Source organism: Amblyraja radiata, chromosome 2 (genome assembly GCF_010909765.2).
Source record: "Amblyraja radiata isolate CabotCenter1 chromosome 2, sAmbRad1.1.pri, whole genome shotgun sequence".
Lineage (NCBI taxonomy): Eukaryota > Metazoa > Chordata > Chondrichthyes > Rajiformes > Rajidae > Amblyraja > Amblyraja radiata.
In genome coordinates, this window is record NC_045957.1 from 119,950,047 (window position 1) to 119,972,035 (window position 21,989).

General features: G+C 50.5%; 1 protein-coding gene across 3 annotated transcripts; it reads right to left on the reverse strand.

The window, feature by feature from the left end:
* Positions 1-13,209: 13,209 nt before the first annotated feature.
* LOC116967864 (cholecystokinin-like) lies at positions 13,210-21,569 on the reverse strand. Of its 3 annotated transcripts, XM_033014501.1 has the most exons (4): positions 21,459-21,569; positions 20,563-20,572; positions 17,090-17,338; positions 13,210-13,697 (listed from the first exon to the last, which is right to left on the reverse strand). In XM_033014501.1, the coding sequence occupies exons 1-4, from the start codon at positions 21,543-21,545 to the stop codon at positions 13,579-13,581; spliced, it is 465 nt and encodes a 154-aa protein (XP_032870392.1). In that variant the 5' UTR covers positions 21,546-21,569; the 3' UTR covers positions 13,210-13,578. The 3 variants fall into 3 exon arrangements, with proteins under 3 accessions (XP_032870392.1, XP_032870406.1, XP_032870399.1); XM_033014515.1 differs by lacking the exon at positions 20,563-20,572 and having other exon boundaries at positions 13,352-13,697; positions 17,090-17,320; positions 21,457-21,489; XM_033014508.1 differs by lacking the exon at positions 20,563-20,572 and having other exon boundaries at positions 13,352-13,697; positions 21,457-21,463.
* Between the last annotated feature and the right edge of the window lie 420 nt (positions 21,570-21,989).

Here is a 21,989-nt window from a genome sequence, read left to right on the forward strand (position 1 = left end):
AGGCAGTGAAGAAAGCTAATGGGATGTTGGCCTTCAGAACAAGAGGATTTCAGTATCGGAGGAAAGAGGAGCTTCTGCAGTTGTATAGGGCTCTGGTGAGACCACATCTGGAGTATTGTGCACAGTTTTGGTCTCCTAATTTGAGGAAGGACATCCTTGTGATTGAGGCAGTGCAGCGTCGGTTCATGAGATTGATCCCTGGGATGGCGGGACTGTAATATGAGGAAAGATTAAAAAGACTAGGCTTGTATTCACTGGAGTTTAGAAGGATGAGGGGGATCTTCTAGAAACATATAAAATTATAAAAGGACTGGACAAGCTAGAAACCTTGGCTAACTGGGGAAGTTTGTTCTCTATTGAGAGCCCGGAATGCTGCATTCAAATCTGGGGACAACACAACATGCAAACTGGCACGGAGTAACCTATCCCGGGGGATCAGGGAAGCGAAGAGGCGGTATGTACAAAAACTTAATAGCCACTTCACAAATGGCAAAGACATACGTTGCTTGTGGCAGGGATTTGATACCATCACTGACTACAAGCCCCCCCCCCCCCCCGCTGCAGATATGCCAAAACGACCCCTCGCTACCAGATGAACTGAACGAGTTTTACGCACGGTTTGAGGCTAAACCGGAACCGTGGCGGCGGCAGCGGAGACCCGACTCGGCGTCGGAGCTGTGGCGGCAGCAGCGACCACCCGCGGAGTTTGAACCAGCCCGTTCGCGGAGCACAGTTGAGCCGCGGGATTTACCATCACCCGGTGGGGTCACAACATCTGGAGCCTGGATCGCCTCGGCGCAGAGGGAGAACAAAGAGGGAAGAGACAGAGACTTTAAGATTTTGCCTTCCACCACAGTGAGGAGGTGTTTGGTGAACTCACTGTGGTGGATGTTAAATTTGTGTTGATTGTGTGTTTTTGGCATTTTTTATTATATGTATGACTGCAGGGAAACGAAATTCCGTTCAGACCGAAAGGCTTTGAATGACAATAAATGAATCTAATCTAATCTAATCTAAAAATACCACCCAGATACAAGCACTCCTGCCATCACCCAGCGACCAGTTACTCAGGCTGTCCACAGCCGGAGTTAAAAAGGCCTTTGCCAGCGTTAATCCACGCAAAGCTGCAGGGCCGGATAACATCCCTGGACGCGTTTTAAGGGACTGTGCTGAGCAACTAAAAGATGTCTTTACAGACATTTTTAACATCTCACTCAGCCAGGCAGTAGTGCCCAACTGTCTCAAACGTGCCACCATCGTCCCCGTCCCGAAGAAACCCACCCCAGCCGGTCTCAATGACTTTCATCCAGTGGTTCTCACACCCATACTAATGAAGTGTTTTGAGCGGCTGGTCATGCAGCACATCAAAAACGGTCTCCCTGCCAACCTGGACCCACTGCAGTTCGCTTACAGAGCCAACCGGTCCACAGAGGACGCAGTCTCTACAACACTCAACCTCGCACTATCACATCTCGACCGGAAGAATACCTATGCCAGGATCCTCTTCATAGACTTCAGCTCCGCTTTTAATACAATCATCCCACAGCAGCTGGTGGAGAAGCTGAAGCTGTTGAAGGTGGACACTGGCACTTGCAACTGGGTCTTTAACCTTTTGACACAGCGGCAGCAGACAGTCAGGGTGGGCAGTCGGACATCAAGAACCATCGCTGTGAGCACTGGCTCACCCCAAGGCTGTGTCCTAAGCCCCCTGCTGTTCAGTCTGCTTACTCATGACTGTACTGCCAGACTCAGCAATAATTATATCAATAGGTTCGCTGATGACACAGCAGTGGTGGGTCTCACCAGTGACAACAATGAGTCGGCGTACAGGATGGATGTGGAGCTGCTTACGGAGTGGTGCAGATCCCACAATCTCACCCTCAATGTGGAAAAGACAAAGGAAATGGTGATCGATTTCAGGAGGGCTGGAAAACACCATCACACTCCGCTGCATATTGATGGAGCTGCTGTGGAGAGGGTCAGCAGTGTGAAGTTCTTGGGACTCCACCTGGCGGATGACCTGACCTCTACGACCAACACCACAGCAGTGATAAAAAGAGCTCAGCAGCGGCTCCACCCTCTCCGGAGACTAAGGAAAGCAGGTCTCCCTACTGTTCATCTAAGGACTTTCTGCAGGGGCACCATCGAGAGTATATTGACCTACGGCATCACTTCCTGGTTTGGGAGCTGCAAGGCTTATGAGCAAAACCAACTCAACAGGATAGTGAAGACCGCCAGCAGGATCATTGGTGCCCCTCTCCCTTTCCTGTTGGAGATCTATCAGAAGCGGAGCATCAGCAGAGCCATCTCCATTATCAAGGACCCCTATCATCCATCACACCACATCTTCTCCATTCTGCCATCTGGGAAGAGGTACAGGAGCATCAGCTGCAAAACCAGCAGGATGCTACACAGGCAATAAGACTGGTTAACGGACTGTGTCCCCTCCCCATATATCATACACCAACACATCTAACCTCGCCCATACTTTGACAGCTAGGCACCTGTCAAAGTAAACCCACTGTTCGGTCTGAATGTCTGTTATTTTTTCAATTTTTAAGCCTACTTTTAGAAATGGTAATTTTAATTTTTTTAAAGCTATATGTATTTAGTCTGTTTTTATTAACCGCACTGATGGGAACTGATTGAGAAACAATTTTTTCGTTTCTTCTGTGTATGTAAGTTCTCAGTTATAATGCCATTAAAGTAAATACTGGAATAGATGCAGGAAAAATGTTCCCAATGTTGGGCGAGTCCAGAACCAGGGGCCACAGTCTTAGAATAAAGGGGAGGACATTTAGGATTGAGGTGAGAAAAACCGTTTTCACCCAGAGAGTTGTGAATTTGTGGAATTCCCTGCCACAGAGGGCAGTGGAGGCCAAATCACTGGATGGATTTAAGAGAGAGTTAGATAGAGCTCTAGGGGCTAGTGGAATCAAGGGATATGGGGAGAAGGCAGGCACGGGTTATTGATTGAGGACGATCAGCCATGATCAGAATGAATGGCGGTGCTGGCTCGAAGGGCTGAATGGCCTCCTCCTGCACCTATTTTCTATGTTTCTATGTTCCCGATGGTAGCAGCGAGATGAGAGCGTGGCCAGGGTTGTGTGGATCTCTGATGATGCTGGCTGCCTTTTTGAGGCAGTGACTCCTGTAGATGCCTGCGATGTCAGTACCCGCGATGGACCTTCGATGGTGGGGAGGTCAGTCCCCGCGATGGACTGTGATGTCCACCACCCACTGTCATCATCATTCCTGGGTGCTCGAGGCAACCATCACCCTCTGTTTAAAAAAACTTACCCACGCACATCTCCATTAAACTCCGAAGACGGGTCTCGACCCGAAATGTCACCCACTCCTCTCCAGAGATGCTGCCTGTCCCGCTGAGGTTACTCCAGCTTCTTGAGTCTATCTTCCTTATCCCTCGCACCTTAAAGCTATGTGAATGAATGAATTAATTAATGAATAGGTTTATTGGCCAAGTATTCACATACAAGGAATTTGCCTTGGTGCTCCGCCCGCAAGTGGCAACATGACATACATGTCTTGCGTTTGATATTTGCATGCTGGATAAATAACTGTCTGTCTAAACCAATCTCTGCCTCTCAACATTTTATATACGTATTGGTAGAGTTGCCGCCTCACAGCGCCAGAGACCCGGGTTCCATCCCGACTACACGGAGTCTGTACGGAGTTTGTACTTTCTCCCTGTGACCCGCGTGGGTTTTCTCCGGGTGCTCCGGTTTCCTCCCACCAGGAGATGTACAGGTTTGTAGGTTAATTGGCTTGGTATGAATTGTAAATTGTCCCTAGTGTGTGTAGGATGGTGTTAGTGTGCGGGGGGATCGCTGGTCGGCGCGGACACGGTGGGCTGAAGAGCTTGTTTCTGCGATGTATCTCTAAAGATGCCCCACCCACACAAGTCCCACCTGCCCGCGTTTGGCCCATATCCTTCTCGATCTTTCACAGAACTTAGAACAGTACAGCTCAGGAAAACAGGCCCTTCGGCCCACAATGTCCGTGCTGAACACGATGCCAAGACCAACTCCCCTCTGCTTGCACGTGATCCATGTCCCTGCATATCCATGTGCCGATCCAAAAGCCTCTTAAACACCACTATCGTATCTGCCTCCACCACCACCCCTGGCAGCGCGTTCCAGGCACCCACCACCCACCTGTGTAAAAATAACCTGCCCCGCACATCTCCTTTAAACGTTGCCCCTCTCACCTTAAAGCTGCGCCCTCTAGTGGTGGACATTTCCACCCAGGGGAAAAAAGTTTTGATTGTCTACCCTATCTACGCCTCTCATAAATTTCCATTCATTCCTATCCATGTACCTGTTCAAATGTATTTTAGATGTAGTGATACCACCCATATCAACTACCTCCTCTGGCAGCCCGTTCCATACACCCACCACCCTCAGTTAACCCTCAGATTCCTATTAAATCTTTGCCCCTTCACCTTGAACCTTTGTCCTTTGGTCCTCGATTCCCCTACTCTGGGCGTCTACCCGATCTATTCCTCTCGTGATTTTTCACACCTCTATAAGATCACCCCTCATCCTCCTGCGCTCCAAGGAACAGAGTGATTGACTGTCCTGGGAGGTAGACGAAAATGCTGGAGAAACTCAGCGGGCGAGGCCAGCATCTATGGAGGGAAGGAATAGGCGACGTTTCGGATCGAGACCCTTCTTCGGGTGGGGTGTCAAATGGGATAGTTGAGGATGGAGTTAAAGGGAAAGGGTTTCTTAAATGTGTGAGCGGAGAGACAGAGGGGTGTAAAATGAGGGTAGAAGCAATAGGTAGCAAGGTGAAAAGTAAAAGTGGCAGGCAGACAAATCCAGGGCAAAAATCAAAAAGGGCCACTTTTCAACATAATTGTATAAGGGGTAAGAGTGTTGTAAAAACAAGCCTGAAGGCTTTGTGTCTCAATGCAAGGAGCATTCGTAATAAGGTGGATGAGTTGAATGTGCAGATAGCTATTAATGACTATGATATAGTTGGGATCCTGGAGACATGGCTCCAGGGTGACCAAGGCTGGGAGCTGAACATCCAGGGATATTCAATATTCAGGAGGGATAGACAGAAAGGAAAAGGAGGTGGGGTAGCGTTGCTGGTTAGAGAGGAGATTAACGCAATAGAAAGGAAGGACATTAGCTTGGAGGATGTGGAATCGATATGGGTAGAGCTGCGAAACACTAAGGGGCAGAAAACGCTAGTGGGTGTTGTGTACAGGCCACCTAACAGTAGTAGTGGAGTTGGGGATGGCATCAAACAGGAAATTAGAAATGCGTGCAACAAAGGTAAAACAGTTATAATGGGTGACTTCAATCTACATATAGATTGGGTGAATCAAATTGGCAGGGGTGCTGAGGAAGAGGATTTTTTGGAATGTATGCGGGATAGTTTTCTAAACCAACATGTAGAGGAACCAACGAGGGAGCAGGCTACTCTAGACTGGGTATTGAGTAATGAGGAAGGGTTAGTTAGCAGGTACACAAAAATGCTGGAGAAACTCAGCGGGTGCAGCAGCATCTATGGAGCGAAGGAGATAGGTAATGTTTCGAGCCGAAACCCTTCTTCAGACCCTTCACCAGGTTTCGGCCCGAAACGTTACCTATCTCCTTCGCTCCATAGATGCTGCTGCACCCGCTGAGTTTCTCCAGCATTTTTGTGTACCTTCGATTTTCCAGCATCTGCAGTTCCTTCTTGAACAGGGTTAGTTAGCAGCCTTGTTGTGCGTGGCCCCTTGGGCAAGAGTGACCATAATATGGTTGAGTTCTTCATTAGGATGGAGAGTGACATTGTTAATTCAGAAACAAGGGTCCTGAACTTAGAGAAAGGTAACTTTGAGTGTATGAGACGTGAATTGGCCAAGATTGACTGGCAATTGATTCTTAATGGGTTGACGGTGGATATGCAATGGAAGGCATTTAAAGACTGCATGGATGAACTACAACAATTGTTCATCCCAGTTTGGCAAAAAAATAAATCAGGGAAGGTAGTGCATCCGTGGATAACAAGGGAAATCAGGGATAGTATCAAAACAAAAGATGAAGCATACAAATTAGCCAGAAAAAGCAGCCTACCGGAGGTCTGGGAGAAATTCAGAGACCAGCAGAGGAGGACAAAGGGCTTAATTAGGAAAGGGAAAATAGATTATGAAAGAAAACTGGCAGGGAACATAAAAACTGACTGCAAATGTTTTTATAGATATGTGAAGAGAAAAAGATTAGTTAAAACAAATGTAGGTCCCTTGCAGTCAGAAACAGGTGAATTGATCATGGGGAACAAGGACATGGCAGACCAATTGAATAACTACTTTGGTTCTGTCTTCACTAAGGAAGACATAAATAATCTGCCGGAAATAGCAGGGGACCGGGGGTCAAATGAGATGGAGGAACTGAGTGAAATCCAGGTTAGCCGGGAAGTGGTGTTAGGTAAATTGAATGGATTATAGGCCGATAAATCCCCAGGGCCAGATAGGCTGCATCCCAGAGTACTTAAGGAAGTAGCCCCAGAAATAGTGGATGCATTAGTGATAATTTTTCAAAACTCTTTAGATTCTGGAGTAGTTCCTGAGGATTGGAGGGTAGCTAATGTAACCCCACTTTTTAAAAAGGGAGGGAGAGAGAAAACGGGGAATTACAGACCAGTTAGTCTAACGTCGATAGTGGGGAAACTGCTAGAATCAGTTATTAAAAATGGGATAGCAGCACATTTGGAAAGTGGTGAAATCATTGGACAAAGTCAGCATGGATTTATGAAAGGTAAATCATGTCTGACGAATCTTATAGAATTTTTCGAAGATGAAACTAGTAGAGTGGATAAGGGTGAACCAGTGGATGTGTTATATCTGGACTTTCAGAAGGCTTTCGACAAGGTCCCACATAAGAGATTAGTATACAAACTTAAAGCACACGGTATTGGGGGTTCAGTATTGATGTGGGTAGAGAACTGGCTGGCAGACAGGAAGCAAAGAGTAGGAGTAAACGGGTCCTTTTCACAATGGCAGGCAGTGACTAGTGGGGTACCGCAAGGCTCAGTGCTGGGACCCCAGCTATTTACGATATATATTAATGATTTGGACGAGGGAATTGAATGCAACATCTCCAAGTTTGCGAATTACACAAAGCTGGGGGGCAGTGTTAGCTGTGAGGAGGATGCTAGGAGGCTGCAAGGTGACTTGGATAGGTTGGGTGAGTGGGCAAATGCATGGCAGATGCAGTATAATGTGGATAAATGTGAGGTTATCCACTTTGGTGGCAAAAACAGGAAAGTAGACTATTATCTGAATGGTGGCCGATTAGGAAAAGGGGAGATGCAACGAGACCTGGGTGTCATGGTACACCAGTCATTGAAAGTAGGCATGCAGGTGCAGCAGGCAGTGAAGAAGGCGAATGGTATGTTAGCATTCATAGCAAAAGGATTTGAGTATAGGAGCAGGGAGGTTCTACTGCAGTTGTACAGGGTCTTGGTGAGACCACACCTGGAGTATTGCGTACAGTTTTGGTCTCCTAATCTGAGGAAAGACATTCTTGCCGTAGAGGGAGTACAGAGAAGATTCACCAGACTGATTCCTGGGATGTCAGGACTTTCATATGAAGAAAGACTGGATAGACTCGGCTTGTACTCGCTAGAATTTAGAAGATTGAGGGGGGGATCTTATAGAAACTTACAAAATTTTTAAGGGGTTGAACAGGCTAGATGCAGGAAGATTGTTCCCGATGTTGGGGAAGTCCAGAACAAGGGGTCACAGTTTAAGGATAAAGGGGAAATCTTTTAGGACCGAGATGAGAAAAACATTTTTTAAACAGAGAGTGGTGAATCTCTGGAATTCTCTTCCACAGAAGGTAGTTGAGGCCAGTTCATTGGCTGTATTTAAGAGGGAGTTAGATGTGGCCCTTGTGGCTAAAGGGATCAGGGGGTATGGAGAGAAGGCAGGTACAGGATACTGAGTTGGATGATCAGCCATGATCATATTGAATGGCGGTACCGGCTCGAAGGGCCGAATGGCCTACACCTGCACCTATTTTCTATGTTACTATGTTTTCAGTGTCTGAACTGAGTACTGGGTGATGTTTTGGTGAGCGGCAGTACTGCTGGTGACCAGCAGAGTGCAGTCTATTACCACAGATCTGCTGATTCCTGCATTCCTGTGTCACTACCTCCACAGGTGTACACTGGTCTTGAATACAGGGCGTCACGGTGGCATAGCTGCTGCCTCACAGCGCCAGAGACCCGAGTTCGATCCCGACCACGGGTGCTGTCTGTACGGAGTTTGTACGTTCTCCCCGTGACCTGCGTGGGTTTTCTCCGGGATCTTCAGTTTCCTCCCACACTCCAAAGACGTGCAGGTTTGTAGATTAATTGGCTTTTGGTAAAATTCTAAATTGTCCCTGGGGATTGTAGGATAGTGTTGGTGTGCTGGGATCACTGGTCGTTGTGGACTCGGTGGGCCTGTTTCCGTGCTGTATCTCTAAACTAAAGGTTTCAGTTTACCAACTATATCGGTGTGTATTCATAGAATCATTTCAATTTCCACTTTCTAACTGGGGAGTGATTTCAAAAATAGGAGCTTTTAGTTTAGTTTTGAGAAACAGCGCAAAAACAGTCTTTAGACTTGGTTTATACTCTCTAGAATTTAGGAGATTGAGGGGAGATCTTATAGAAACTTACAAAATTCTTAAGGGGTTGGACAGGCTAGATGCAGGAAGATTGCTCCCGATGTTGGGGAAGTCCAGGACAAGGGGTCACAGCTTAAGGATAAGGGGGAAATCCTTTAAAACCGAGATGAGAAGAACATTTTTCACACAGAGAGTGGTGAATCTCTGGAATTCTCTGCCACAGAAGGTAGTTGAGGCCAGTTCATTGGCTATATTTAAGAGGGAGTTAGATGTGGCCCTTGTGGCTAAGGGGATCAGAGGGTATGGAGAGAAGGCAGGTACGGGATACTGAGTTGGATGATCAGCCATGATCATATTGAATGGCGGTGCAGGCTCGAAGGGCCGAATGGCCTACTCCTGCACCTAATTTCTATGTTTCTATGTTTCTAACAGGCCCTTCGGCCCACCGGGTCCGCGGAGAACAGCGATCCCCGCACACTAACACTCTCCTACACACACCTAGGGACAATTTACTATTACACCGGCCAATTGGTCTACAAACCCGCACGTCTTTGGAGTGCGGGAGGAAACCAGAGCACCCGGAGAAAACCCACGCAGGTCACGGGGAGAACGTACAAACTCCGTACAGACAGCACCCGTAGTCGGGATGGAACTGCGGTCTCTGGCGCTGTGAAGCAGCAACTCTACCGCTGCGCCACCGTGCAGAGCAAAGAGACTTAGGTGTCCCCAAAATGTTAATCCGCAAGTCGAATCGGCAGTAAAGAACGCAAACACAATGCTAGCATTTATCTAGAAGGGACGAGAATATAAAAACAGGGATGTAATGCTGAGGCTCTATAAGGCGCTGGTCAGGCCGCATTTGGAGTATTGTAAGCAGTTTTGGGCCCCGTATCTTAGGAAGGATGTGCTGGCTCTGGAGAGGGTCCAGAGGAGGTTTCCAAGAATGATCCCAGGAATGAGTGGGTTAACACACGGTGAGCGTTTGTCGGCGCTGGGCCTGTACTCGCTGGAGTTTAGAAGAATAGAATGCCTTTTATTGTCATTCAAACAGACAAGGTTTGAACAAAATTTCATTCCTACAGTCTTCAATGAGGGGGAACCTCATTGAAACTTTCAGAAAAGTGAAAGGCCTGGATAGAGTGGACGTGGAGAGGATGTTTCCACCGGTGGGAGAGTCTCGGACCAGAGGTCACAGCCTCAGAATTAAAGGACGTTCCTTTAGAAAGGAGATGAGGAGGATTTTTTTAAGGCAGAGATAGATAGATTCTTGATTAGTACGGGTGTCGGGGGTTATGGGGAGAAGGCAGGAGAATGGGGTTAGCAGGGAGAGATAGATCAGCCATGATTGAATGGCCGAGTAGACTTGATGGGCCGAATGGCCTAAATCTGTTCCTATCACTTATGAGTCGAGAGGAGAGGGAATCAGCTCTGGCCTAACGTGTACTCGAGCTCGGCTGGGGGAGCCTCCCATCCCCTGGAGCACAAGTTCATGTTATAGGGGTAGAATTAGTCCATTCGGCCCATCAAGTCTACTCCGCCATTCAATCACGGCTGATCTATCTCCCTCCTAACCCCATTCTCCTGCCTTCTCCCCATAACCCCTGACACCCGCACTAATCAAGAATCTATCTATCTCTGCCTTAAATATATCCACTGACTTGACCTCCACAGCCTGTTTGTGGCAATGAATTGCACAGATTCACCAGCCACTGAGTAAAGAAATTCCTCCTCATCTCCTTCCTAAAGGAACGTCTTTTTATTCTGAGGCTGTGACCTCTGACCCTAGATAGACTCTCCCACTAGTGGAAACATCCTCTCCACATCCACTCTATCCAGGCCTTTCACTATTCGGTGAGTTTCAATTAGGTCCCCCTATCATCCTTCTAAACTCCAGCGAGTACAGGCCCAGTGCCGTCAAACGCTCATCATATGTTAACCCACTCATTCCTGGGATCATCCTTGTAAACCTACTCTGGGCCCTCTCCAGAGCCAGCACATCCTTCCTCAGATACGGTGCCCAAAATTGCTCACAATACATCAAATACGACCTGTCCAGGGCCTTATAGAGCCTCAGCATTAGATCACTGCTTTGCATATTGTAGTCCTCCCAAAATAAATGCTAGCATTGCATTCCCCTTCTTATTGTCCCTAGTGTGTGCAGGATAGTGTTATTGTGCGGAGATCGCTGGTCGGTGCAGACTCGGTGGGCCGAAGGGCCTGTTTCCGCGCTGTATCTCTAAAGTCAAAACTAAACTAAACTCTGGGAGTTTCCCCAGGAAGTCGTATATGCAGCAAGTTTTGTTTTTGTAAATTATATATATCTACAAAGAATTCCACAGATTCACCACCCTCTGACTAAAGAAATTCCTCCTCATCTCCTTCCTAAAGGAACGTCCTTTAATTCTGAGGCTGTGACCTCTGGTCCTAGACTCTCCCACTAGCGGAAACATCCTCTCCACATCCACTCTACCCAGGACTTTCACTATTCGGTAAGTTTCAATAAGGTTCCCCCTCAACCTTCTAAACTCCAGCAAGTACAGGCCCAGTGCTGTCAAACACTCATCATATGTTAACCCACTCATTCCTGGGATCATTCTTGTAAACCTCATCTGGACCCTCTCCAGAGCCAGCACATCCTTCCTCAGATATGGGGCCCAAAACTGCGGAGAGGAGAGGAGAGGAGAGGAGAGGAGAGGAAAGGATGGGATGGGAGTAGAGGAGAGGGGTGTATAGAGGAGCGGCGGGGAGGAGAGGAGTGGAGAGGGGAGGAAATGGGAGGAGTGGAGAGGGGAGGGGAGGAAAGGGGAGGAAATGGGAGGAGAGGAGAGGGAATAGGAGGAGAGGAGAGGAGAGGGAATGGGAGGGGATGAGAGGAGTGGAGAGAGGAGAGGAGGGGGGTGGACAGGAAAGGGGATGGGAGGTGAGGTGAGGAGAGGGGAGGGACTTAAATGGTGGCATAACAAGGCACCTGTTACACACAGGATCAGTGGACTATTTCTGTACATTTGCTGATGGGGGATTGCGTTTGGGTACGGCAATACTCAACTGGTCAGTTTGTAAGAAAATAATTTCACTGTGGGTTCCATTGAACTGTTGAACAAAGTGGAATTAGACCCCCCACCCCCCAACCCCCCACCCGGGTCACCGCTGCCACTGCTGCTGGAACGCCACAGCTCCGATGTTGCCGCCGGAACGCCACAGCTCCGATGTTGCCGCTGGAACGCTGCCCCAGCTCCGAGGCCGCCAGCTCCGCCATTAGGCCTTGGCGCAGACGGAGACGGACAAGGGGGATACGACAAGAGAAGTCGCATCCCCCCCGAAGGAAGAGACCAAAAACACGTTTCTCCCCCCCACACCCATACGCAACATAATAAAATAAAACCAAAAAATAACTAAAACAGGACAAAAGAACAAACAAAAAAGAAAAAACAAACGGAACTGCAGGCGAGCCGCAGCTGCTAAGGCAGCGCCGCCATCCTACCCCAACCAGAGAGCGGTCCTGAACTACTATCTACCTCATTGGTGACCCTCAGACTATCCTTGATCGGACTTTACTGGCTTTACCTTGCACTAAACGTTATTCCCTTTGTCCTGTATCTGTATTCGATTATAATCATGTATTGTCTTTGCGCTGACTGGATAGCACGCAACAAAAGCTTTTCACTGTACCTCGGTAACCGTGACCATAAAGTGACCTTGTGGGTTTTCTCCGGGTGCTCCGGTTTCATCCCACAATCCAAAGACGTGCATGTTTGTAGGTTAATTGGCTTGGTATAAATGTAAATTGTCCCTAGTGTGTGTAGGACAGTGTTAGTGTGCGGGGTGATCGCTGGTTGACGTGGATTTAGTGAGCCGAAGGGCTTTTTCCACACTTTATCTCAAAAGTCTAATGTCTTATGAATAGTGAATTAACCAATTTCAAGTAATACCCTCAAAAAACAACAGTGTCCATGTTCTCCAGAGATGCTGCCTGACCCGCTGAGTTACTCCAGCACTCTGTGTCACTGCTGCATTAACTGCCACAGGCCTCTCCCCAAGGACAGATTCTCGAATGGTTTCAGTTTTGGTTCTTTTATTGAAATGTGGACAACATTTACACAGTGTGAGTGAGTTCACTCTTGTTACATGGGTGGTGAGAGGAAATTGTCTCAGACTGGAGATATCTCTGTTACAATCCCTGTCAGACTGTGTGTGTGAGCGTGTGTGTGAGAGAGAGAGAGAGTGAGTGAGAGTGAGAGTGCATGTGTGTGTGTGAGAGTGTGTGAGCGTGCGTGTGTGGTGGAAGATTACAACCTTCACGTGGTCCGCCCTGTTTCAACGAATGCAATCAACCCGGCGTGTACAATCAAATAAGATCAAATAGAACAAGTTGTCCTACAACTAACTTTAGGCTGTGCACGCCATACGCAAGAAGAAGTGTGTGGGTGTGTGTGTGAATGTGTGTGTGAGAGTGTGTGAGTGAGAGCGTGTGAGTGTGAGCGTGAGAGAGAGTGAGAGTGCATGCATGCGAGAGTGTGTACATGAGAGTGCGTGAGCGTGTATGAGTGAGAGAGTGTGTGTGTGTGAGAGTGCGTGAGTGTGAGTGAGAGAGTGTGTGAGTGTGTGTGAGAGTGTATGAGTGAGAGAGTGTGTGTGAGTGTGTGTATCTGCATGAGAGGGCATATGTCTCTATGTGCGTGTGTGCAGGTGTGTCTATGTAAGTGTGTGTGTTGTGTGTTCACATGTGGCGCGTGTGGTGCATGTGGATGTGTGTCTGTGTTTGTCTTTCCGTGACGTGTGTGCGTGTGCGTGTGGTTCTCGTGTGTGCGTGTTACATCTTACACTATTACAAACAGATGCACGACTGCACAGTCAGGTACAACAGTGAAGGGTGTGCGGAAGGAGAGCTTTGAGCAGACGGGCTGAAGCTTCTGTACAGGGCCGGGGATGAGTGATGGATGGCGGCTGCCTCTTATGAGGGGTAATCGTAATCCTCCGCGCCGCGCCGCCCGAAGTCCATCCACCCCATGTAGTCCCTGTTGGTGATCCTGTGGGAGGCATCCACGCTGCGGACTGTCCCAGCCCGCGATCCTGACACCCACGGAGAGAGAGACGTTAGTGAAAATACACACCGTACACACACACACTAGTGAAAATACACACCGTATACACACGCTAGTGGAAACACACATCGTACACACACACAGATGTTAGTGAAAACACACCTGAGTGATAAAGGCACAGAGACAACGTCAGTGAAAACACACACCCGGCCCACACAGAACGTTAGTGAAACACAACTGACACACACACACACCCACACACAACGTTAGTGGAAACTTCACACTTCACACACTCACAATATTAGTGAAAAAAATATTTGGGCGACGCTTTGCGGCAGCGACCCCTGCAGTCCGTCTGTCCTTTTAAAAAAAAGGACATCGCCCGGCGCGGCTTTAACGGCCGTGGAACTTGCCAGCGCCCGACGGGGGCTCCAACATCAAGACCCGGAGCGGGGCCTGACATCACTGGCACGGCCTTAACGGCCGCGGGACTTACCATCGCCCGCCGGGGGCTTTAAAATTGGGAGAGGATGGAGAGCAGGGGAGAGACAAGACTTTGCCTTCCATCACAGTGAGGAGGAGATTCACTGTGATGGATGTTTGTGTAAATTGAGTTGGTGTGCGTCTTGTAAAATTGTTTCTTCGTGTTGTATGGCTGCAGAACCCAAAGTTCCTAATGGTTCCTTGGATGGAGCTGTTCCCAAACCGTGCTGTGATGCTTTCTACGGTGCATCTGTAGAAGTTGGTGAGAGTTGTAAGGGACATGCTGAGCTTCCTAAGCCGTCAATGGAAGTAGAGGACGATAATAGATCACTAGATGTTGGTTTAGTTCAGTTTAGTTTAGAGATACAGCGCGGAAACAGGCCCTTCGGCCCACCGAGTCCGTGCCGACCAGCGATCCCCGCACACTAACACTATCCTACACCCACTGGGGACAATTTACAATTATACCTGAAGCCAATTAACCGACAAACCTGTCCGTCTTTGGAGTGTGGGAGGAAACCGGAGCACCTGGAGAAAACCCACGCAGGTCACGGGGAGACAATAGACAATAGAACTCCATACAGAGTTAGACAAAAATGCTGGAGAAACTCAGCGGGTGAAGCAGCATCTATGGAGCGAAGGAAATAGGCAACATTGCGGAGAGGGGTTGAGTGGAGAGGGGAGGCGAGTAGAGTGGTGGGAAGAGGATGGGAGTGGAGAGGGGATGAGAGGAGATGCAATCAGAGGCGAGGAGAGGAGAGGGGTAGGGACGAGATGGGTGGAGGAGAGAGGAGAGGGGTGGAGAGGACGGGAGAGAAGAGCGGAGGGAGGGAGAGAGGGGAGGAGACAATCTCTCACCTACACCTTATTACAGTTATCTTTGGTGCTGCATTTGTAGGGAGGGGAGGGAAGAGGAGGGGATGAGTGGAGAGGAGAGGGGATGGGAGGGAAGGGATGATAGTAGAGGAGAGGAAAGGGGAGGGGAGGGGAGGAGCAGAGAGGGGAGGGGGGGGATAGGAGAGGAGGGGATTGGAGGGTAGTGGAGAGGAGAGGAGTGGAGAGGTGATAGGAGAGGGGAGGGTAGAGGAGATGAAGGGGAGGGGAGGAGGGGGGAGGAGAAGAGGAGAGGAGCGTGGATGAATCATTGCCTATTTCCTTCACTCCATAGATGCTGCCTCACCCGCTGAGTTTCTCCAGCATTTTTGTCTACCTTCGATTTTCCAGCATCTGCAGTTCCTTCCTGAACGATTAAAACTTCATTCGTTTTGTTAAGCTTTTAACCAGCATGTTCGAGTGAGTTTTGCCGACTTAGATTGAAATTGACATAATGATTCCAGTCAGAAGCAGCAACAATGGGCTAGCGTTCGATCGCTAAACGCCTTCTGTTGTACTGTTGCGCTGAAGGCAGGAGCAACCTAACCGTACACGTGCGTTAGTTAGTCCGCCGTTCAAGAGCGGAGGTGAATGTAAACCAAATTCATGTCTGTGTGGCACGGTGGCGCAGCGGGTCGAGTCGCTGCCTCACGGCGCCAGAGACACGGGTTTCTGTTTCCATCCCGACTACGGGTGCTGTCTGTACGGAGTTTAAGAAGGAACTGCAAATTCTGGAAAATCGAAGGTCGAGAAAAATGCTGGAGAAACTCAGCGGCTGAGGCAGAATCTATGGAGAGAAGGAAATAGGCAACGTTTCATCCCCCCCTCCCCTCCCCTTCATCTCCTCTACCCTCTCCCATCACCTCTCCTCTACCCTCCAATCCCCTCCTCTCCTATCCCCCCTCCCCTCTCTGCTCCTCCCCTCCCCTATCATCCCATATCCACTCATCCCCTCGTCTTTCTTCCCCTCCCTCTATCTCCCCTCCCTACAAATGCAGCACCAAAGATAACTGTAATATGGTGTAGGTGAGAGATTGTCTCCTCCCTCCTCTCCTCCACTCCGCTCTTCTCTCCCATCCTCTCCACCCATCTCATCCCTACCCCTCTCCTCGCCTCTCATTGCATCTCCTCTCCTCCCATCCTCTCCCCCCCTTGCCTCTCCTCTCTGAAACGTTGCCTATTTCCTTCGCTCCATAGATGCTGCCTCGCCCGCTGAGTTTCTCCAGCATTTTTGTCTACCTTTTAAACCTGTTCATTTTACTTGAAACAAGCTTTGTACAAGGCGTTCAGTTTTGGTCACCCTGTTACAGGAGGATGTCGTTGAGCCCACACCGGCCAACATGCCCCACCGGCTACACTAGTCACACCTGCCTGCGTTTGGCCCATATCCCTCTAAATCTGTCCTATCCATGTCCCTGGTTTCTTAAAAGTTACGATAATCCCAGCCTCAACTACCTCCTCTGGCAGCTCGTTGCATACACCCACCACCCTCTGTGTAAAAAAAAACACTATTTCTCACAGAGAGTGTTGAGTCTGTGGAATTCTCTGCCTCAGAGGCCGGTTCTCTGGATGCTTTCAAGAGAGAGCTAGATAGGGCTCTTAAAAATAGCGGAGTCAGGGGATATGGGGAGAAGGCAGGAACGGGGTACTGAGTGGAGATGATCAGCCATGATCACGTTGAATGGCGGTGCTGGCTCGAAGGCCCAAATGGCCTACTCCTGCACCTATTGTCTATTGTCCCATTGACCCACTGACCCTTGACCCACTGACCCACTGAACATTGACCCACTGACCCATCGACCCACCAACCCTTGACCCATTAACCCTTGACCAACTGACCCTTGACCCCACTGACCATCGACCCACTGACCCTTGACCCACTGACCATCGACTCACTGACCCCTTGACCCACTGACCATCGACACACTGACCATTATTAACCCATTGACCAACTGACCCATCAACCCATCTACCCACTGACCCATGACCCCTTGACCATTGACCAATGATAACTGACCCATTAACCCACTGACCCTTGACCCACTGACTCATTGACCCACTCACCAGTGCTGTCTTTGTGCAGGTAGGTGGTCAGCAAGGCCACTAGGCCGGGTCCCTGCTCGCTGTTCAGCTTGGGCTTCAGGTGGCCGTAGTAAGGTGCTTCTCTCAGGGGCCGCTGGTGCAGGGGTCCGTGCGGCCGCTCCCCGTCCCTCTCGGTGCCGCCGTCCGGCCGCGCCAGGCCGCCAGAGGACAGCACGGCCAGAAGCACGCACACGCAGATCCCGCTGTTCATCGCTGCAGGTAAATGACCGCCTGTAACACACACGCTCACCCTGAACATGCAGGCGGCGGGGATAACGTAGCAACAAGCAACCCTCTCCCACACACCCTCCCCCCACCCACACATTCCTCCCCACCCACACATCCCCTCACCCACATTCCTCCCCACCCACACATCCCCTCACCCACATTCCCCCCCACCCACATTCCCCCCAACCGCTTTAGTTTGGTTTAGAGATACAGCGCGGAAACAGGCCCTTCGGCCCACCGGGTCCGCGCCGACCAGCGATCCCGGCACACACTAAAACTATCCTACACACACTAGGGACAATTTACCATTTTTACAAAAGCCAATTAACCTACAAACCCGCACGTCTTTGGAGTGTGGGAGGAAACCGGAGCACCCGGAGAAAACCCACGCAGGTCACGGGGAGAACGTACAGACAGCTCTACCCGCTGCGCCACCGTGCCACCCAGTGTTGTCGGAGTGATCTTCAGTTGTGCCGCTTTCCTGAATATTTGATGAGCCCTTCAGTTTATCTGAGTGTTTCATCATGTTGCAATACCACACTAAATATACTCCACAATATACCCAGCGCTGGAAGGCAGAGTCTAAAATCACAGGGTCTAGGTTCAACAATGCAGAAGCACATCTCGTATCTCTTCTTAATGTTTGTCTGAAATCCTGGGACATTTATAATCCTACAAATTCAGTCCAAAATCCCATCTCGCTGCTCCCATCGGGAAGAATGTGCCGGAGCCAGAAAACCGTGGCCTCCAGGCTCAAGAACAGCTTCTTCCCAACAGACCATCAGGCTCTTCAACACTGCACAAGCCCCATATCATAAGTGATAAGGGCTGAATTTGGCCATTCGGCCCATCAATCCTACTCCGCCATTCAATCATGGCTGATCTATCTCTCCCTCTTAAGCCCATTCTCCTGCCTTCTCCCCATCACTTCTTCATATCCAAGGCAGGATTGTGCCAGATCTGGAGAGAAGGTTTACTAGAATGATCCCAGGAATGAGTGGGTTAATGTACGATGAGCGTTTGTCGGCACTGGGCCTGTACTCGCTGGAGTATGGGGACAAGGCAGGAGAATGGGGTTAGGAGGGAGAAATAGATCAGCCATGATTGAATGGCATAGTAGACTTGATGGGCCGAATGGCCTAATTCTTCACCTATCACGTATGACCTGATGAACAACATTAACCACAGCAACTGTGATCATCTCTGGACGGTGTCTTTGGTTACACAACAGACTTCTGTGCAGTTTTGGTCCCCTAATTAGAGGAAGGACATTCTTGCTATTGAGGGAGTGCAGCGTAGGTTCACAAGGTTAATTCCCGGGATGGCGGGACTGTCATATGCTGAGAGAATGGAGCAGCTGGGCTTGTATACTCTGGAGTTTAGAAGGATGAGAGGTTATTTTTTTGAAACATACACGATTATCAAGGGTTTGGACACGCTGGAGGCAGGAAACACGTTCCCGATGTTGGGGGAGTCCAGCACCAGGGGCCACAGTTTAAGAATAAGGAGTAAGCCATTTAGAACGGAGACGAGGAAACACTTTTTCTCACAGAGAGTTGTGAGTCTGTGGAATTCTCTGCCTCAGAGGGCGGTGGAAGCCGGTTCTCTGGAGACTTTCAAGAGAGACCTAGATAGGGCTCTTAAAAATAGCGGAGTCAGGGGATATGGGGAGAAGGCAGGAACGGGGTACTGATTGGGGATGATCAGACATGATCTCATTGAATGGCGGTGCCGGTTCGAAGGGCCGAATGGCCTACTCCTGCACCTATTGTCTATTGACACAGTTATGGTTATCCAGCATTACTGATTCTAAAGTTATGGTGTCTTTAATTGTTACATGCTGATCTGTGTATTCTTGTGCTTCTGGCCTGGTAAGGCTGCAGCAGGTAAGAATTCCATTGCTCCATAAATGATAGGAGAAGAATTAGGCCATTCGGCCCATCGAGTCTACTCCGCCATTCAATCATGGCTGATCTATCTCTCCCTCCTAACCCCATTCACCTGCCTTCTCCCCACAACCCCTGACACCCGTATTAATCAAGAATCTGTTAATCTCCGCCTTAAAAACATCCACTGACTTGGCCTCCACAGCTGTCTGTGGCAAAGAATTCCACAGATTCACCACCCTCTGGCTAAAAATGTAGAAACAAAGAACTAAAATCAGGATTACTAGAATTTAAGTTAACAGATTTTTGTGTTCTGCGCACATATACTGTATATCACACAGACCACATTCCCCACCATTGTAGATGTAGCCCAGTCCATCACACAGACCACACTCCCCACCATTGTAGATGTAGCCCAGTCCATCACACAGACCACACTCCCCACCATTGTAGATGTAGCCCAGTCCATCACACGGACCACACTCCCCACCATTGTAGATGTAGCCCAGTCCATCACACAGACCACACTCCCCACCATTGTAGATGTAGCCCAGTCCATCACACAGACCACACTCACCACCATCGACTCCATCTACACTTCACGCTGCCTATGGATAGCAGCGGACACAATCAAAGACTTGTCCCTGTCCCACCCCGGTCATTCCTTCTTCTCCCCGCTTGTTGAGCTACTGGTCATTACCGGACTGTCCACAGCCTACAGGTGTCTGAAGGGGGATGATTTGTTGTCCCAGCTCCACGATCATCAGCCGTCAGATACTCGAGCACAGTTGCTGCCAGCCAGCCAGAGAGAGAGTCCCGGGGGCTCCGGCAACCCCACCGGGCTCAGCATAGGCGCCCTTTTCTCAGGAGCCCGTGGACACGGTCCAACCGGGAACTACAGCCCCTGCCTGGCCCGGGATGAGCGGGCACTTACTTGGACCCTGGCCCGAGCTGTGTGTGAGGCAACAACTCTACCGCTGCACCACCAGACAACTCAGTGAGCGCTTGTGTCCAGAGCTGTCTGTGGTCACTGCACGGTGGACACGGGGACGGGGAGAAGGGGAATAAGCCTTTGCAGAAGTTAGACAAAAGTGCTGGAGAAACTCAGCGGGTGCAGCAGGCGCAGCATCTATGGAGCGAAGGAAATAGGCGACGATTCGGGTCGAGACCCCTCTTCAGGGAATAAGCCTGCTTTACTGAACACACACACACACACAAGTCAGACACAAAAGTGCTGCAGTAACTCAGCGGGTCGGGCAGCATCTCTGGAGAGAAGGAATGGGCGAGACCCCTTCTTCAAACACGTCGCCCACTCCTTCTCTCCTCCAGATGCTGCCCGACCCGCTGAGTTACTCCAGCACTTTGTGTCCACCTTCGATTTGCCAGCATCTGCAGTTCCTTCTTAAACAAGATACACAAGTCCCCGGGGTAATGCGTCTCACACCCACCAAACTCTCTCTCTGTGGGAGGGGGAGAGAGGGGAGTGAGAGAGGGAGTGAGGGGAGGGGGGAGAGAGAGAGGAGGGGAGGGGGGAGAGAGAGGAGGGGAGGGGGAGTGTGGGGAGGGGGAGAGTGAGGGGGGGGAGGGGAGAGAGGGGAGAGAGGGGAGAGAGGGGAGGGAGGGGAGAGGGGGAGATGGAGTGAGGGGAGAGAGGGGAGGGGGAGAGCGGGGAGGGGGATGGAGGGGCAGGGAGGGTGGGAGATGTGAGCGGAGGGAGAGAGAGGGGAGGGAGAGTGAGGGGAGAGAGAGAGAGGAGAGAGGGGAGAGAGGGAAGGGGGAGAGAGAGACAGAGGAGGGGGGAGAGATATTGGAGATGGGGAGAGAGGGGGGAGAGAGAGAGGGGAGAGAGGGGAGGGAGATAGAGAGGGGAGGAGAGGAGAGGGGAGAGGGAGAGAGAGGGGAGGGATGAGAGAGGGGAGAGGGAGAGAGGGGAGTGAGAGTGAGGGGAGAGGGAGAGAGGGGAGTGAGAGTGAGGGGAGGGAGAGGGAGGGGAGGGGAGAGAGGGGAGGGAGAGAGAGGGGAGGGGGAGAGAGGGGAGGGGGAGAGAGGGGGGGGGGGAGGGGGGGGGGGGGAGAGAGGGGAGGGGGGGAGGGGGGGGGGGGGGGGGGGGGGAGGAGGGGAGGGGGGGAGAGGGGAGTGAGAGTGAGGGGAGGGGGGAGAGAGGGGAGGGAGAGTGAGGGGAGGGGGAGTGAGGGGAGGGGGAGAGAGGGGAGGGGGAGATAGAGAGCAACTTACCCGCTGTGTTGCCTGCGCTGTGCCGGGTGTGTTGAGCTGGTCGGGACTGTGCGCTTGTAGCCGGGAGCGGGGTTTATAACTGCGCCCATTGACGGGGTGGGGAGGGCTGTAGCTGCTCCGCCCCCCGCCCGGGACAACACGGGATAGACCAGGGATGTGTCCCTGGATAACAAGAGGAGCAGTGCCGGTGAGTGAGGGGCAGGGGGGGGAGCGGGGCGGGTTGTACCCGTCCCATCCCGGGACAGGATGATGGAGAAGGGTGAACGGTCTCAGGGGGAGAGGGAGAGGAGGGGAATTGGGGGGCGTGAGTGCTTCAGAAGTAACGGTAGCGCAGCGGGTAGAGTTCACAGCTCAGAGACCCGGGTTCGATCCCGACCACGGGTGCTGCCTGTACGGAGTTTGCACGTTCTCCGTGGCTGTGGGACCGCGTGGGTTTTTTCCTCCGGGTGCTCCGGTTTCCTCCCACACTCCAAAGACGTGCGGGTTTGTAGGTTAATTGGCCGCGGTATATAAATGTAAATGCTCCCCAGTTG

Coding starts and splice junctions, on each gene's coding strand:
- LOC116967864 (XM_033014501.1), bottom strand. CDS start 21,545: ATGGGCGCAGTTATAAACCCCGCTCCCGGCTACAAGCGCACAGTCCCG. Junction 13,698..17,089: donor CCTGCACAAAGACAGCACTG/GTGAGTGGGTCA, acceptor CGTGGGTGTCAG/GATCGCGGGCTGGGACAGTC.